This window comes from Tenrec ecaudatus, chromosome 5, assembly GCF_050624435.1.
Source record: "Tenrec ecaudatus isolate mTenEca1 chromosome 5, mTenEca1.hap1, whole genome shotgun sequence".
NCBI classification, from domain to species: Eukaryota; Metazoa; Chordata; class Mammalia; order Afrosoricida; family Tenrecidae; genus Tenrec; species Tenrec ecaudatus.
In genome coordinates this window covers 159427541-159445073 of record NC_134534.1, presented here as the reverse complement: position 1 = coordinate 159445073, position 17533 = coordinate 159427541, and the positions used below count along the sequence as shown (strand labels likewise).

General features: G+C 43.8%; 1 protein-coding gene across 1 annotated transcript in view; it reads right to left on the bottom strand.

Moving 5' to 3' along the window:
- Positions 1-17533, bottom strand: part of PTPRN2 (protein tyrosine phosphatase receptor type N2) — a 1071863-nt gene that overhangs the window by 873389 nt on the left and 180941 nt on the right. Inside the window, exons 5-6 of the mRNA XM_075550901.1 lie at positions 8358-8588; positions 8135-8276 (exon numbers count right to left, since the gene is read on the bottom strand). Coding sequence (XP_075407016.1) covers positions 8135-8276; positions 8358-8588 — 373 coding nt within the window. The remainder of the gene's footprint in view (positions 1-8134; positions 8277-8357; positions 8589-17533) is intronic.

Here is a 17533-nt window from a genome sequence, read left to right as displayed (position 1 = left end):
GGTAAGCTATACTGAGCCCGTGAACTCTCTCTCTAACATCCTGCAGGGAGTCCTCAACTTAAATCAGGGTTCTGTTCTGATGACTCTGTCCGAAGTTGGTTCTAACACAAGCCAAATACCTCATTTCTACTTGCTTGTGTGTGTGTTTCTCTCATTGTTTCCCATAATGTTATCAGTATCATGATATTTTGGTCTTTTCCTTGGGGATTGGAAACTTTGCCAATAAGTTTACAGAAATATTTTGATATATACATCCACACATTACCAAATATACAAAACATAAAAATGGACTCAGATCGAGAATTGTTCAACACTGGCATCTTGTCAGCTGCCATAATAACTCCACTTGTGGAAGCTTCTGGATCATCTGAATCATCTCTGGGAGTAGGCTGGTGCTTCCAGTCAGAAGATCATTGGGAGCTGGCTGTATGGGCCTTTTCTTGTTTGTCTTCATGGTAAGATCTCACTGCTCCCCAAACCTGCATATTGACTTGAGCAAAGCAGTCAGCATTTGTGTTCACATTTTCAAGAAATGGAAGGCCCCAATTTAGGTTAGCAAAAACTCCAGCTAATCTTTCTACAGCAAAATTAACAATGATAAAATATACCAATTAAAAAAACCCAAACCAGGTGGACCTGAGTGTAGTTCATTTCATTGTAATTTTCGCACACTGCGCATCAGGAACTACCTGTACAAGGAGTGCTTGGTGGCTCAAAGGGTTAAGCACTACACTCCTGACTGCAGGTCTGTCGGCCAGAACTCATGCGGCAGGTACCATGGGAGGCAGGTCGGACAATCTGCTTCTGATGGATCACAGCCAAAACAATGCCCATGGAACTGCTGTGCACTACACACCTGGGGCCACTATCAACTGCAACCAACTAGACGACAACAACACATACCCTCTATACTTGAGTATAAGCCGACCTGAATATCAGCTGAGGCACCCAATTTTACCACAAAAAACTGCATTAAAAATGTGCTGAAAACTGGCGTATACACGAGTAAATACGGTATATAACAACCAATAGTCAAGGTACACCAAAATAAACTCACTGCCATCAAGTTGATGCCAACCCATAGACTCATAGCAACCCTAAAGGGCAAGGCAAAACTGCCTCTGTGCATTTCCAGGACTGTGTCTCTTTACTGGAGTAGAAAGATCCAACTTTTTCCTGAAGAACAATGGGCGATTTCGAACTGCTGACCTCACAATTAGTATCCGAACATGTAACCGCTATACAACCAGGGCTCCTAGTAGCGAAGAAACACTAAGTTGATAGCACTAGGACTGCATTTGTTACAGTACAGCTCTTGAGAAAATGCGTGCATGGTTCTGTGTGAAAATCTGGAGAGACATACCAGAAACTGGAATGGCTCTTACTTCTGGGTTATGGTGGGCTGCCATTGGAGGGCACTTTATTGTTTAGTTCTGTAGACTTCTGAACTGCTTGAGTTTGCTAAAAAGCACCTCTTAAATACATAGGAAAACGGATTAGACTGTTTAAGTGTAAAAAGGTGGATATCGCACTTTTTCGTATGTAGGAGAAACAGGAGGGGCCATCGGCTGGTCTGCGTGTTTATCCAGCGTGAGGCCAGGAGCACACTGCGGGCAGAGCTGAGGCTGCTGTCTGGTTCCGTCCTGAGCCATCTCTGGTCCATGGGAGGCTTCGCAAAGGGCTGGAAGCACATCCACCAAACATGAATGCTGCTCATCTCTTGGCAAAACGATTACAGTTGATGTTGGTTTGCATCTTTATGCCTATTTTTCAAGTTTTGTAGAGTAACCCTTTACTGCTCTTGGCATTGGTGAAAGGACAATAACTAAGCTTTTAAAAAGTCTGATCATAAGAGTGAACTGAGGACAACTTACAAATGAATAATCATAACATAGAGATTCGTACCTGGGGTAGTAAATTGATAAAGTTAACCTAAATGAGCTTTGAATAATTTAGTCTGCTGTTGTTCCTTACCTTTATCCTGCTCCATTATTCTATTTTACAAAGTCTGGGTCTGGGGTTCGCTTGTTTGAAACCAAATTGTTTGTCACAAAAGAATGCCAGTCTGTTTTATTTTTCCTTATTTTACAGCCACTCAGAACAATGTTTAGATCTGATCAGATAAATGAGTGAGGAGCTGGGGAGAAGGAGTGGGGGTTAAGGCTGTGAACCTCCTGTTTAAAAGATTGTAACTTTATTCATTCGTTTGTTTTTATTTATTTATATGTTGCTTTTTTAAGTTGCTTGAAAACTCTTTGGTAGTTTAAATATTAAGGAAATGCAAGATGAGAATCAGACCATTTTCTACTTTAAGGTTTTGCCACATGAATATTTTCCAGAAGCATGATCAGTAGCTCAGTGCATTTGTCATGTTTGAAGCACATAGTGGGGTTCCCTTTCAGACTATCTGACAACTGAACTGTGAACGTCACATAGTGGGATCACTTCTACTCTAGATGGGAGGCCAAGCCCTTCTCTGAGTCATCCAGAATTACCTTTCTTTGCCATATTCTCATAGAATTCTCCCTTCCTGCTTTAGCCAAGTGGTCTTTTTGACACTTAGGGCATCTAGGTATCAATTCATTGCCATCATGTTGATTCCTACTTATAGTCACATACATGACAGAGGAGAACTGCCCCCGTGGGTTTCCAAGACTGTGACTCTTTACGGGAGTAGAAAGCATCTCCTTTCTCCCAAGGAACAGCTGGTGGTTTTGAACCACTGATCTTTCAGTTAGGAGACCAACACATAATTACGATACCACCAAGGTTCTCAACTAGCTAAACCAATGTTTATTTCTGATGGTGTGTTATCCTGGGTTGACTAAAGAATCCGATTCATGGATACTCAGATGTGTGTAAGAAAGAACTTTATACCAAAGAGCAATTGTACATTAAGAAACCAGCCCAGCCCAGTCCAGATCAAGTCCCTAAGTCCTGTATTAGCCAAAATGTCTGTGACCAGTCTATAAACTCTTCTTCAGATTCACACAGCACATGCAATGATGCTGAATGCAGGAAGAAAGATCACAGGCCAGTGGGTGGAAAGTCTTGTGGACGCAGTGGCTGTGGAAGCCTCTCAGTGCTGGCAGGGGTTTCCATGTGGCTCCTTCAGCTCCAGAGCTTTGTGTAACTCCATGTGTCATGTCCATAGGAATGTCTCCCAGGGAGTGAGCAAGTGTCCCGCCTCCAGAGAGTTATTTGTCTCCTCAACGCCTCCAAAGGTAGTGACCCGATTGACGGGCTAAACTCCACCCCTTCACCCTTAAGTTTCAAATTGACCACCGATTATGAACACCCCCGATGGGTATAACTCCACAAGAACAGTTTGCTTTCACAGTGTATGTAAAGGTTATGCTTACACTATACTGTAGTCTACTAGTAGTATAATGAGAAAGTTTGAAATACTTTGAGAGTTACTAAAATATGACACAGAAACATGAAGATGGGTAAGGAGTCTGGAGTGCTTTTAAGCCCTAAACATCTAGGTTTTGCCATTAAGAAAGAAAGAAAAATAATTGTGATAATTAAGGCCCTAAAAGCTTAACAGAAAATCAGAAAAGGCACAGACTTCTTTATTCACCGACTGACTTTCTCACTAATATTTTCAAGGTGAAATCAGGTTTCCTGGTAAGAGCTGTTAGTAACTCCTGCATCTGTACATGGGAATGCTGTGCAGCTGGGGACCTTTGTCCATTCAATCTCTCCAAACTCCTCACAAATGGTCCCCCGGGGTGGTGAAACCTACTGGTATTGTCACTTTTCCAGAAAGGGATGAGAAAACTGGTCTGGGCCTCAGTATCTGTTATTGGGGAACATTAATTAAATCTCTATCCAAGCATACCTCAGAGAGACGGAAGGGTTGGTTCCAGACGGCCACTAGAAAGTGACTGTTGAAATGAAGGGAGTCCGAAGAATTTTTTTGTGCTTTCCCAGCGCATATAAAAGTTATGTTCGCACCATACTGTAGTCTGTTCATAGTATGATGAAAAAGTTTGAATCTTTTGAGAATTACTAAGATGTGACAGAGGAACATGAAGGGAAAACATACTGTTGGAAAATGGCCTCTGTAGACTTGCTAGTTACAGAGTTGCTCTAGACCCTCAACTTGTAAACAACCAACCAGGCAGACAAACAAAAACTCAGGATCTGGCACGCACAGTAGGCTGTGCCCCATACAGTGAGGTTTGACCGGCGTGCACTGAGATTGGAACTGCACTGTAGGGAAGGCCCCATGCTGCCAGCTTAGAGGACGGTCAACGTTTCCTTCTGCACCTTTTTTCTTTAAATAGTGTAAGGACAAAAATAAACATTCATCCATCCTACCTTAGCTGCATATCCCACCCCAAGGAGACCTTTTCCTTCCCCAATTCCAATAGCACTTATTCTCCTGGTCACCCTTTGTAATGGCCATGCACCTCCCCCCCCCGCCCCTACCTCCGCTCCCCTATTCACTAGGGAGCCGATCACATAAAGTTCTCTGCCTGCTCACTCTTAGAGGCAAGGCTTATCCCTTTGTACAGAATAAATAATCCACCAGAGAAAGCTAGCATCGTGGATCCCAGAGTCTAGGACCAATTAGCCTGTGTACCCGAGGAAAATAGTGTAAATCCTCATTTTAGATGTTGGCTCAGAAGCACTTAGACTTTCTCTTAAGAAAGTTGGCGTTTGGGTCAGCTGTCATCTTCCTGGGGCCCCTGGGCACTGCGGGTAGTTTACATTAGCGGCTGAAAGGATGGAGATTTGAGTCCACCTGGAGAAGGCTCAGGGGAAAGGCTTGGTCATCTACTTCTAAAACCACAGCCACTGAAAACACAATGCAGCAACCTTTTGACTGACACACCGGGGTCATCGGGAGTCAGCCTCTACCACCAACAACTGGTCTTCAGGTTTGGGTTTGGTTTGGTTTTCAGTCACCATTTAACTCCTCAGACTTGCATTTCCTGATGGGGCACAAGAGCAGTTTAAAACGCTATCTTTTAAAGTTTATATGAAGAGATCATTAGGGCCCTAATATCAAATCATTAATTCAATAAATGTTGTGCAGGCTCCATGGTGCATGCAACTTTGAGCTACAAAGGAGGGGGCATTGTTTGCTGTCTTCATTAAGCTACCGTCTGCAAAAGGAGACACACCTTTATCAAAGCGTCACAGAAATATGCTAATGAAAGACGGTGAGAGGTGTTCTACAGGACAGTCTATCACGAGAGAATAAAATTAGGGACCAGAAGCGGGTGAGTGTTAACTTGTGGAGAATCAGGAAGGTGCCCTGAACACTTTCCAACTGTAAATTGAATTCTTCTGGGGAATGCCCTAGAGAGGTTAAATGATCTATTGCAGGTAACACCTCAGACCAAGAGAGGATTAGACATGTGTCTCTTTGTAGCAGTGCGTCACTTCACTTACAAAATATCCTTGTTCAACACTGGCACTAAACTCTAGATCTCACCACAGTATGGATAAAGCAGAGCTGAAACTACCTCAACAGGGAAATGCTGGAAGGAAAGGCACTACTCAAGGCTATCCACCATTCACAAACAAACATCATCAATCTCCCTATTGGAGTATTTATGAGCAGCCAATTCTCAGTCAAAACAATCTGCTTCCTCGTATAACTTCCCTCTGCCGAAGGTAGTTCAATGGAAAAAGCAATAGTAATGGCCACATATTTCTTCCATTAAAAAATTGCCATACGGGGAAAAATCATATTATCGTGAATGAGGGGAGTGCATGATGGGGACCCAATGCCCACCTATAGACAGCAGGACATCCCTGGCAGAGGAGTAGTGGGGAGGAAATGAGTCACTTAGGGTTCAGTGTAGCAACAATGAAACTCACAACCTTCCTCTAGTTCTTAAATGCTTCCTCCCCCGCAATTATCATGATCCCAATTCTACCTTGCAAATCTGGTTAGACCAGAGGATGCACAGTGGTACAGTTGGGATCTGGAAACACAGGGAATCTAGGACAGATGAACCCCTCAGGACCAACGGTGAGAGTGGCTACACCGGGAGGGAAGGGGGTGTAGAAAGGGGGAACCAATCTCGGGGATCTACATGTAACTTCCTCTCTGGGGGATGGGCAACAGGAAAGTGGGTGAAGGGAGACACCAGGCAATGTAAGATAAGATAAAATAGTAATTTATAAGTTATTACGGGTTAATGAGGGAAGGGGGAGTGGGGATTGAGGGGGAGGGGAAAAAAGGAAAATGAGCTAATTCCAGGAACCCAAGTGGAAGGCGAATTTTGAGAATGACGAGGGCAATGAATGTGTAAGGGTGCTTTTCTCAACTGATGTACGTATGGATTGTGATAAGAGCTGCATGATCCCCAGTAAAATGATTTATTTTTTAAAATGGCCATATTGGCTACGTGGACTCACAAAGAGAAAGAGAGAGAGAGCTTCGTGGCTGAAAAGTAACAACATGTAGGGGTGGGGGAATGTCCAAACAACTTCAATAAGGTTTTCACTTTCGGAAAATAGAAAGTTGTAATGTTAATGTACTGCTTGGTTTTATTTGTGTATTTTCAAAAAGGATGTCATTTATGAAAAATTTCATTTTATATTTAATGGTCTTTGAGAAAGACTGTTAAAAATAAATAGGTCAGGGCCCTTTATATATTGTACAGGAGTGGGAATCAGTAATTACTCTTTATCCTAGGAGATGACCATAAACCTACTGCTATCAAGCTGCTTTAGACTCACAGTTAACCTATTGGATGGAGAAGAAGCATCGCCATGGGTTTCTGAAACTATACATCTTTACAGGTGCAGACAGCCTCATCTTTCTCCCTTGGAGTGGCTTGGGAGGTCGAACCACCAATTCCATAGTAAGCAGGCCAAGGCTTGCCCTTCATAGCTACCAGACCCATAGCTCACATAAAAATGCTGAAACACACAGTTTTTATACTCAAATTCTATCCTATACATTAATTGCATTGAGATGGTCAGATTGTGTTTTAGGGACATGAAAAATAGGAGCATGTGAAGCAGCATGTTTGACTAACAGAAGCAGTGAGATGTGGGGCAGGACGACAGAGCATCTGATCTAAAAGCACTATGCAGTCAGAACATTTGTGGGCTAGCTTGGGCCTGATAACTGTGTTTCACCCAGTTTCATTGCATTCCTTCAACCGAGTCATTAAATGGTGAACTTGTGGGGAAAGGGATTTAAAAGAAGCAAGAACTCAACAGCGACAGTCTCTTAAGTTGCCACCCGACCACTCATTTCAGACCTACTTCTTGAATTCACATTTGGTAGAATATTACCCCACCACACCCCTGCTAGTTTGTAATACTTTGAAGACTTGCATGTTGCTAGGATACCAAAAGCTATGCTACCAATATTCCCCTTACTAGCAGGAGGACGGCATTCAGTGGAGCTGCCAGACTAAGGCAGACTAGAAAGAAAGGTCTGGTGATCTGCTTCTGAAATTTAGCCAGTGAAAACCCTTTCGCTCCCAGAGTACTATCTGAGACTTTGACTCACTTACTTTGGACCCAGAAGGCCTGACCCCTGGAGCAGGACATTGTTTTTGGTGAAGCAGAGGAGCAGTAGAGGTGTGGGTGACCCATAGTGAACTAGATTGACACAACAGCTGGTAACAATAGATCTGGGCATACCAACCATTGGACAAGACTAGGTACTATCTGCTCTGATTCTACCTGGGTTGGTTGTCATCTAGAACCTATTTCATGGCAAATAGAATTAGCCTCTTCTCGTTCCCCAAAACTGAGAGAAAAAAGAGAACAGACTTCCCTGTCTCACAGCACATCTGGTTTCTACCCCAATCTCCTAAAAGAAGGGCACAGTATGTGGAGAACACAGGATAGGCAATTGACATGATGAGTAGGAAGTAGTAAAAATTAACACCCATGAGTAAATTCACTGAATGGATGCCAACTCAGAGCGACCCTGGGAGACCAAGCTGAAGTGCCCATGTGGGTTTCATAGGCTGTAAATCTTTAGAGGAGTAGAAAGCCTCATCTTTCTCCCTCAAAGCAGCTGGTGGTTTCGAACTGATTCAACCCACTACCCTACCCGGACTCCCTGGCCATGAACAGGTTCCAGAAAACGAGCGTGTGCACGCGCGCGCGCGCACACACACACACACTCACAAAGTGCCACATTTACCTCCTGTGCTGAGGGGCTCTCTGGGATCTTCAAGAGCAGAAGGCCACTGCTGTAAGGCTGTGGGTGCTGAGACGGGCCTCGGTGTTCTCAAATGCTCCTGCAGAAGGTACAGCATCCTCCGGTCATTCTCACCAGGGGGAGTCTCATCATAGCGGCTGGCTGGGGGGCCTGGGGGTGCAAGGACACTGCTGCGGTGCACTGAGGCCCTGTCCAAGCCCGGCGCCACTGGCCTCTGAGCAGCGTAGGCATTGAGGGCCGCTATCAGGTTCTGTCTGTCCAGGCTGCTGTCCACCTTAGGGCTGAGCTCATCCAGCTGGAGTGGGCCAAAGGTCCGCAAGGGCAGATCTTCAGGGTAATTGGCCCGAGACATGGGAGGATACGTCAGAACAGAACTACTTCCTTTGGACGTTTGAGCCACGTAGGTCAGGACGCTCTCAGGGAAGGGACCGTCACTCTAGAGAGGGCAGAAACACAAATGCAGGACAAAAATTCAATCTCCATTCTCAACCAAGCTGCACCAAAATGGTATTCAGTGCCAAGTTCCTGGGCCGTACAGAGCGCCAGGCATCTCCGCAGAGGCACCCACACCAGACACTGTCATTTCATTCCATCGATAGACGAAATTCTGTGTTTCCTATAACATGTATGTGTTTCTTGGTTTGTTTTTTTTATACTGGCTTTAAGGAAATATATAATTTTCACACTATAAAATTCACCCTTTTAAAGTGTCTAAGTCAGTGATTTTTTTTAACTGAAGTCACAGAGTGGTACAACCATCACCTGTATCAAATCCCAAAATATTTTCTCCAAACCCTGCCACCATCCCCATTCCCTTCTCCCCAATTGGTCTCTAGTCTTTGCCTAAACCAGATATTCGACATACCTGGCATCCTATAATTTGTGGGGGTTTTTAATATCTGCTTTATTTCACATAGCATGATGCTCCTCTAGTTCATCCACGACTTGTAGCATCTATTATTCCCTCATTCGTATACGTCAAAGGAACGAAATAATCCTGCTATGGATATTAATGTGAAAGTTTATGTAAGGTCACATATTTTCAGTTCTTCTACATATATACTTAAAAGTGGAATTGCTAGATCATGTAATTTAATTTTTTGAAGAACTGTTCAACTGTTCTCCAAAGAGGCTGTGCCATTTTCTATTCCCACCAGAAATCTACAAGGATTCCGGTATCTTCACATCCTTGTCAGCACTCAACATTATCTCCCTCTCATTACAGCCATTTAATAGATGTGAAGTAGTGTCTAATTGTGGTTTTGATTCCTATTTCCACACTTCTTAATGATGTTAAACAGCCAGAATGCTTCTCAGAGGCAAGGAGGGTAAGACCTCATCTAATGTGCTTTGGACATGTCAGGAGAAGGCAGGCCTGGAGAAGGACATTCTGCTTGGACATTATAGAGAGGCAGCAAAAAGGAGGAAGGTTCTTGACAAGATGGATTGACACAGGAGCTGCAGCAAGGGGTTCAAACATAAGAACAATTGTTAGGAATTTCACAGGACTTGGCAGTGTTTCAATCCATTGCCTAAAGGCTTGCTATGAGTCAAACCAACTCCATCGTACCTAAAAACAGTAACAATGGACTACTTATATATTTTATTTGGAAAAACATAAATACAAATCCATTACTGCATTTTGGTGCTTATTGTGACTTCAAAGGAAAGCTTTCCCTGTAATTGAATTTCTCTCAAGCAACCTTCAATAGCATTACAAAGGCTTAGAGGCCCTATTTAACTCCAATTCTTTAACGATGGTTTAAAACATTTTTATATGCGATTCTTTTAACAATGTCCTGCAGTGGTAAGGTCTCTCTGTTTAACACAATATAATACTGTTTAATAATCCATGCCCTGACCAGCATGGTCTTTCAGGAGGTCTCTAGCCTTTATTTTCCCCAGCCGCATTAATATATTTTACAATTAGGACCTGTTCTCTATTCTTTGCTTCCATACTCACAACCTGCTGCTAGACACACCAGGCCCAGATGATGTGCTGCGCAAACCTACAAAAGCCACAAACTTATTAGAAGTATTGATTTCTACCTCTGAGAATGAAACTATGGAAGAATTTTTGAAAGAATGTTTTCTTTGTCACCTTTTAGATTAAAAAAAAAAAGATTGTCTGAGGCCTACTCAGAAGTCACTGAGTGATGTGGTGTGGACCCAGAAACCCTTCATTTTAAATATCTTGCCCATCCACATTTTCTTCTTCCCTGGTGGCATAATGGGTGATGTGTTGGGCTGTTAACCATGAAGTCAGCAGTTTGAAACCACCAGCCGCTCTGTGGGAGACAGATGAAATTTTTTATTCTGGTAAAGAGGAGGGGGGAGCGGGGAGGGAGGGAAAAAAGAGAGGACCTGATGCAAAGGGTTTAAGTGGAAAGCAAATGCTTTGAAAATGATTAGGGCAAAGAATGTACTGATGTGCTTTATACAAGTGATGTATTTATATGTATGGATTGTGATAAGAGTTGTATGAGCCCCTAATAAAATATATGTTTTAAAAAAAGAGTTGCAGTCTTGGAGATTCAAGGGGAAGTTCTACTCTGTCCTAGAGAGTCATTGTGAGTTGGAATCAACTCGATGGCAATGATTTGGGTTTGATTTTTGGACCTCCCACGATGCTAATGATCACTTTTAGGTCAACAATGGAATATAAATTAGGACCAAGTTACATGGAGGCCCCATAACTGAATTAAAAACAACTGCCTCAGGCTCCCAAGTGCAGCTTTCTTTCTTTCTTTCTTTCTTTCTTTCTTTCTTTCTTTCTTTCTTTCTTTCTTTCTTTCTATCTATCTATCTATCTATCTATCTATCTATCTATCTATCTAAGGTTAGCCTTTAGAAACAGATTACAATGTAATATGCTGGAATTCAGAAAATCTTGGTTTGGTATGGCCTCTAGCTTGAAATCTTACCTATGAACTTGAACCAATCCCCTTAACCATTGAGAATGCGTTTCCTTCTCCATCAGAGTAAGAGATGGAAGCTTCTTTCTAACATTATTTTCTTTTTCAAAATGATGTGATTTAAAAGTAAATTACTGCCATTCCAGCTTTTGTTCAGGTGCTAGCTGAGAACAATGGCTTTTCTTTTAGCCAAAGAGAGAGTAAGATTCCTTAGAGTAGGAGGGAGAGAGAGAGAGACAGGGGAGGAGAAAGAGAGAGACAAAATGCTACCACAACAAATAGCCCCTCGAGCAATCTCCCACAAATTGGGTGTAAGTGTCAATCTTAAATGCAGCCTGAACTCCTTTTCAGAAGGGCTGTCTGAACACCTGGTCAGGTCATTGCACTGGGGGCTGGGATCTGCATCCAAATGCCTCATTAGTGTACCTCTGCACATTTCTCCCCTCTTTGCTAAGGAGGAAGTCTAACCTGGACCATCCACTCAAAGGGCCTTTAATTACATCGGGATGGAGTGCTCAAGCTAGGAGACAAACCAGGCTTTACATAACGGGTTCGAAAATTATAACAGAGTCTTTCTCCCACAAACTTATGCAGTCAATTGGGATAAACAATCTATTTGGGGTTTCTTGAGGTTGTGGACCAAATAGAAGAAAATAAGATGATTTGAATAGGTGGCCTAATCAACCGAGGCCGTGAAGATCACATGGAACCTGAGGTGCACAGGTCACCAGGGTCCTCTGAGAACTGGGGCAGCCACTACAGGGCCATCAGTCAGCTTGCTAGAGCCCCAGGGCGAGGGTGCCCACCCCATAAGGAAAGGGTCTGGGAGTTGGGAGAATGAGCAGTGAGGAAATTCTGTCTTCAACTCTCCCAGAGGAGAGTAAATAGGGTCTAGTCAAGCCCCCCCGCAGGCTTGAAGGCCCCTTCGGGTGACTTCAAGCACAGCACCCTTTGTGTGGTGCCGTATTTAATGTCTAAGTCGCTGTAAAACGAGGAAAATAATCATGATGTGTGGCACAGGGGTCAGCGGCTGCTGCTGTTGCTACCACTACACTTTCAAGTCCCCTGTTTCAAAGATGCAACCCAATGTATCTGTCACAGGGGGCTCCCTGAGAAAATGCTGTGTCATTTTTAAGAATCTAGTTTTCCAAACCTGGACATTAAAACCCTCAAAGTATGAAGATTTACCAGTTTCTGGTACGTAGTATGGACACTTTCTGTACTGGAATTCTTTGAGTGATATGCCAGGGAAGCCTAATTTGGATGTACTGGGAGAGTAGTCCCGCTTGTGTGGATAAAGCATCTGAGAACTACTGACATTTGCTGAAATGTGAATTTAGATCATATCCTTCTAGGCAGATTCCTGAAGCCACATGTTTCCAGGTGCTGTGAGGCGGAATCCTTTCACCCGTGTATCCCACAAGTGCTTACTGGAGGAAAGTCAGACGAGAAAAGGCTGGTTTGAAAGACTAGTTCAAGTGCTGTCAGTACATCTCTGCGTGACCGTGGGCGAGCCATCTAACCTTCGTGCATTTCACTTTTACCAACTGCAAGGCTGAGAAAATAATTCCTCTTCCCTTAAAGCAGTTCAGAGGGTTCGGGAGAGTACAAGTATAGGGTTCGGCTCGGTGCATGACCTAGAGAAGGTCTTTGAAAAGTGGCAGTTACGTTAGCCTCGCCTTACTAGCATCAATGTCATTACCATTCCCTCCATTGCAGCGGCCACATCTGTCATGTGCCACTCTCTGGGCTACATTTCCAGGGGAAGAATGACTGCAACTGAGTCTTGCCTTCCAACGCTTGCAGAAGAAGATGGAAGTTACATCAAGGTTATCAATACTGTAATTGAAATGTACTATTAGAGAGGTTCAGGAAAGGGATAAGAAGTTGGGAAGGATGTGTTAAACAGCCTCGGGACATCAGAGCAGCTGGCGGGGCCCATTTTTGCACCCCATCTGGCCTTGTGTGCAACACCTTGCATGGGGTCTCCTGCTAGCCAAACGGTGAGCGCCCTGCAAGTGAGCCCCGTGCTCCCAGGTTCACCAAGGTCGGGACCACAGGAAAATGGCTGGCATCTTTCCTTTGACAAGCTTGCCTCTTGGGAAACCCATCCACTCCGGACAAGGCCACATCATGACGGATTCAGACTGCTGAAGAGGCGCGCGTGCAGCTCTCTGGTCCCCACAGGCCAGCACACCCCACTGTCTCTGCACTGACCACTCATCCACAGCAGACATCAGGCAGAAACTAGAAAACCGAAGCTGGCCCATATTTTGGCCACACAACACGCATTTTCTCCCATTTGCTTCAGCGCCTGAGGGCAGCACTGACAAGCTCGCTTTGATCAAGACAAGCTTGCAGCCCATGTGACAAAGCCTGTGACAGCTGGACGGGCCTCCGGCTTCCCAAGGCATCAGCATCAGCAATGTCACACTAGGTGTGCTTAGGCCTGGGAGTTCAGAGAGAAATCTCAGGAACCCCAACTTCCAGCTCATTAAGGTAGGGTTGGGGTCTTTGTGTGATCAGGCCATCACTGATTTGTGGCGTTTCCCCAGGCTCTGCTCCCCACTCCCTGTCCGTCTCCTTGCCTCTTTCTGTCTCAACAGGGATGAAAGTTGTCTGTGCATAGCAGCCTTCCCTGTAAGTGGGCTGCCCGTGTGGGGGACAAGAAGACTAGGACATGAGTTTCATTCTTACTGCTGTTGCTGTTGCCAGGGCAAAGACCTATTTATTTATTTGTTTCCTTTTTATGGATTCGCCGAAGCAGAGAAGCCTCACGCTGCTTTATACCATACTATCTTTTGCGGCAGAGATTTCAAGCTTTCAGGTAGAAAAATTCATCCCCAAACATATTTTACAGAGGCCACAACACCTATCAGGTTAAAAATGTGTTAAATTCTAAGCTGCTGGTGCCAGGGATTTTTTTTTTTGCAGAACTCAGAAGGTAAGATGAGCTAGTGATATGAAATGACGGCTCTCTTCAAAGGATGCCACACTATGCTAGTTTGGAAAGACTCTAAAGAGACGACAATGGTTACAAGGATCCACGTGTGACCTCCTCCCTGGGAGATGGACGGCAGAGAAGGGGCGGGGGAGACTCCGGATAGGGCAAGATATGACAAAATAACAATCTATAAATTATCAAGGGCTCATGAGGGAGGGGGGAGTGGGGAGGGAGGGGGAAAAAGAGGACCTGATGCAAAGGGCTTAAGTGGAGAGCAAATGCTTTGAAAATGATTAGGGCAAAGAATGTACGGATGTGCTTTATACAATTGATGTATGAAAATGTATGGATTGTGATAAGAGTTGTAATGAGCCCCTAATAAAATGTAAAAAAAAAACAAACCCCCCAAAAAACCACACACATAAAAAAAGAGACACGACAATGGGAACTGCATCTGGCTGTTTCCCATCTGCCCTCGAATCTTGGTGCCCTCTCCCTGCTTGTTTCCTGGTCCTATGCACATCATCCTGCTCTTGTTCTGGTCTGGGTTGTTTATCTTTCCAGCAGCTGTATCCAACCGCCTCATGCCCAGCAAAGCAAAAAGGTAAAAAAATGCATCAAAGTGGAAAGTCCAGTCCATGTTCCGGTTCACCTGGAATAAGCACGAGGCAGGGAGCTAAGATCAATCTGCTATCAAACCAACTGCAGGAGAAGGGGGGTGGGGTGGGGTGGGTGGGCTAATCATGGCCAGAATGGCAAATATCCACTGAACCCTACAGATAGGGAGAAAGGCCTTCGGGTCGACTTTTGGAAATCAGCCAGTGAAACCCTTGTGGGTCCCAACAGCCCAATTCCCATCTGGTCTTACAAAGGATGCAGGACCAGTCAGGGAGGTGTGTGGTCACCATGAGGGAAGGCCTTCATGCCAGCTAACACATCAACTGCCAAATTCAGGTCGTATCTGTTTCAACAACCAGTTCAACAACCTTAGGATGCTGGCCTCCCTCTTCCCATTTCAGAGACAAGGAAACCAGTTCCCCCAGCAAGTAGGTGGTATAGCCCGGGCTGCCAGGGCTCTTCGCCCTGTGTGGAAAGAAGCAGGTTCCTCCTGTGTGGTCTGGCTGTGTTCAGCCACGTTTGGAGAATGGAACTTGGTGAGTTCTGCTTTTCTAAAAAAAACAAAGAAGGTGTGTAGAATTCCAATATTCGAATATCAACTGTACTAAGCATTAAAAACAAAAACTCACCGCCGTCAAGTCGATGCCGACTCATCATAACCCTGTAGGATAGGGCAGAACTGCCCCTCTGAGTTTCCCAGACTGTAACTTTTTACAGGAGTAGAAAGCCGGGTCTCTTTCCTGAGGAGCAGCTGGTGGTTTGAATTGCTGACCTTGAAGTTAGCAGCCCAACATATAACCATGATGCCACTTCTTATTAGGTGATGGAAATGACAGCCTCATTTTCACTCTCTGCACAATGAGAAATGGAAACTAATGCTCTCCAGGCAATAACCAAACCAAACCAGCAGCCACCATGTTGACCCCCATGAATGGGGACCTGCCGTGTGGGGAGAGGAGCTGGACCCCATATGTTTTCAAGGCTGTAACCTTTCAGCACCCACCTGTCAGGCCTTCCTGCTGAGGCACCTGTGGGGTAGGTTCAAGCCACCAAGCTTTTGGTTAGTAGTTGGGTGCTTAACTTTGTACCATTCAGGGACTCCAAAGGTCCCTAGGGATATGCTGATTCTAAAGTAACATCAGTCTACCGGCAGCACAATAAAATGTTAGGTAGTTCATGAATTTGTCTTCCTAGTTCATCTCCTCACCTACTTGGAAGACTTCATCCGGGACAAGGAAGCAGCAACAGTCAGAAGGTCAGAGAATACCAGCATAGCTTCTTGCACATGCCGAGCAAATACCATGAGAAGTTGGATTGTATAAAGAAGAACGCAGCAACAAGAGTAAAGGAAGATTCATTTACAACCTGTAAATGGCATGGCCATGCTTGCTAAATGTTAAGAGCATTTGAAACACTAACTGATGAAGATTGAAGACCACAGCCTTCAGCATGGATTATTCCTCAACATAAAAAAAATACATCTTCACAACTGGGTCAATATACACTAGCACAATAAATGAGAAAAGACTGGAATTGTGAAGAGTTTCGTTTTACATAGATCCACAGTAAATGGTCAGACAAGCAGTGGTCAGGGAATCAAATGACATATCGCATTGGGTAAATTTATTGCAAAAGATCTCTTTAAAGTGTCAAAAGCAAAGATGTCAGCATGATGACCAAGATGTACCTGACCCAAGTCATGGAACTTCCAGTTGTCTCATATGCATGAAAAACCTGACAATACATATGCATGACCAGAGAGGGATTGATGGCATTGGCTAAGAACATTTCTATGGATTTCCAATAGAATGAGTTAATCTGTATTAGAAGAATACAACCAGAATCTGTATTGGAAGAATTACAATCAGAATGCTCCTTAGAAGCAAGTGTGGTGAGACTTTATCTCATGTTCTTTGGACATGTCATCAGGTAGATGAAGTCCCAGGAAAAGAACATCATTCATAGTAAAATATTAAATCACTCTAACTCCCTGATAAGCCAGTTCTGACTCTTGGGACCCTATTGGACAGAGTAGAACTGCCGCTTTTAGTTTCCAAGACTTTAACTCATCATAGGAGTAGACAGCCACATCTTTCCTCCTCTGGAGTTACTGGTGGGGCTTTGAACTGCTGACCTTGTGGTTAGCAGTGTAGGGGAAAATACAAGGTCAGCGAAAGCAAAGATCTTCAACAAGATGAAAGGACAAGTGACTTAACAATGGACTCAAACATGCCTACTCTTGGAGGCTGACACGGGACCAGGCAGTGGTTGGTGCTGTTGCACATGAGGGAGGTTGCTGTGAGTTGGAAGCTACTGGAAGGCACCTTACAACAACGATTCTGAGTATTTTTCATAAGATTATTTGCCTTCCATAGATCTTCATTAGAGAAGACTTAGAATATGGTATCTGGTTTTTTAATTTCATTGCTTTTTATTTTTAATGAATTTTCAGCATTCTTTATAAATTCTGAGATCTTTACCAGGTATACTATTTATCAATATTTTACTACCAGTATATAGTTTGCCTTTTAATTTTCTAAAAGTGTTTTCATTTTTTAAAGATAATTTTATAGGGGCCTCTTACAGCTCTTATAACAATCTGCACATCAATTGGATCAAGCATATTTGTACATGTTGCCATCATTTTCTAAATATTTGCTTTCTATTTGAGTCTTTAGTATCAGCTCCTCTTTTTCCCCTCCCTACCCCACACACCCTAACAGTGTATTTTGAAAGGATACATTTTCAGCTTTGCTAAAATGAAACTTGTCATTTTTTCTTTTACATTGATCTTTATTGTTGTGGTTGTTATATCTAAACCAAACGCACTTCCATAGAATCAGCTACAGCTCATAGTGATGCTCTATGGGGCCTCTGAGAATGTAAATTATTGAACTAGACAAT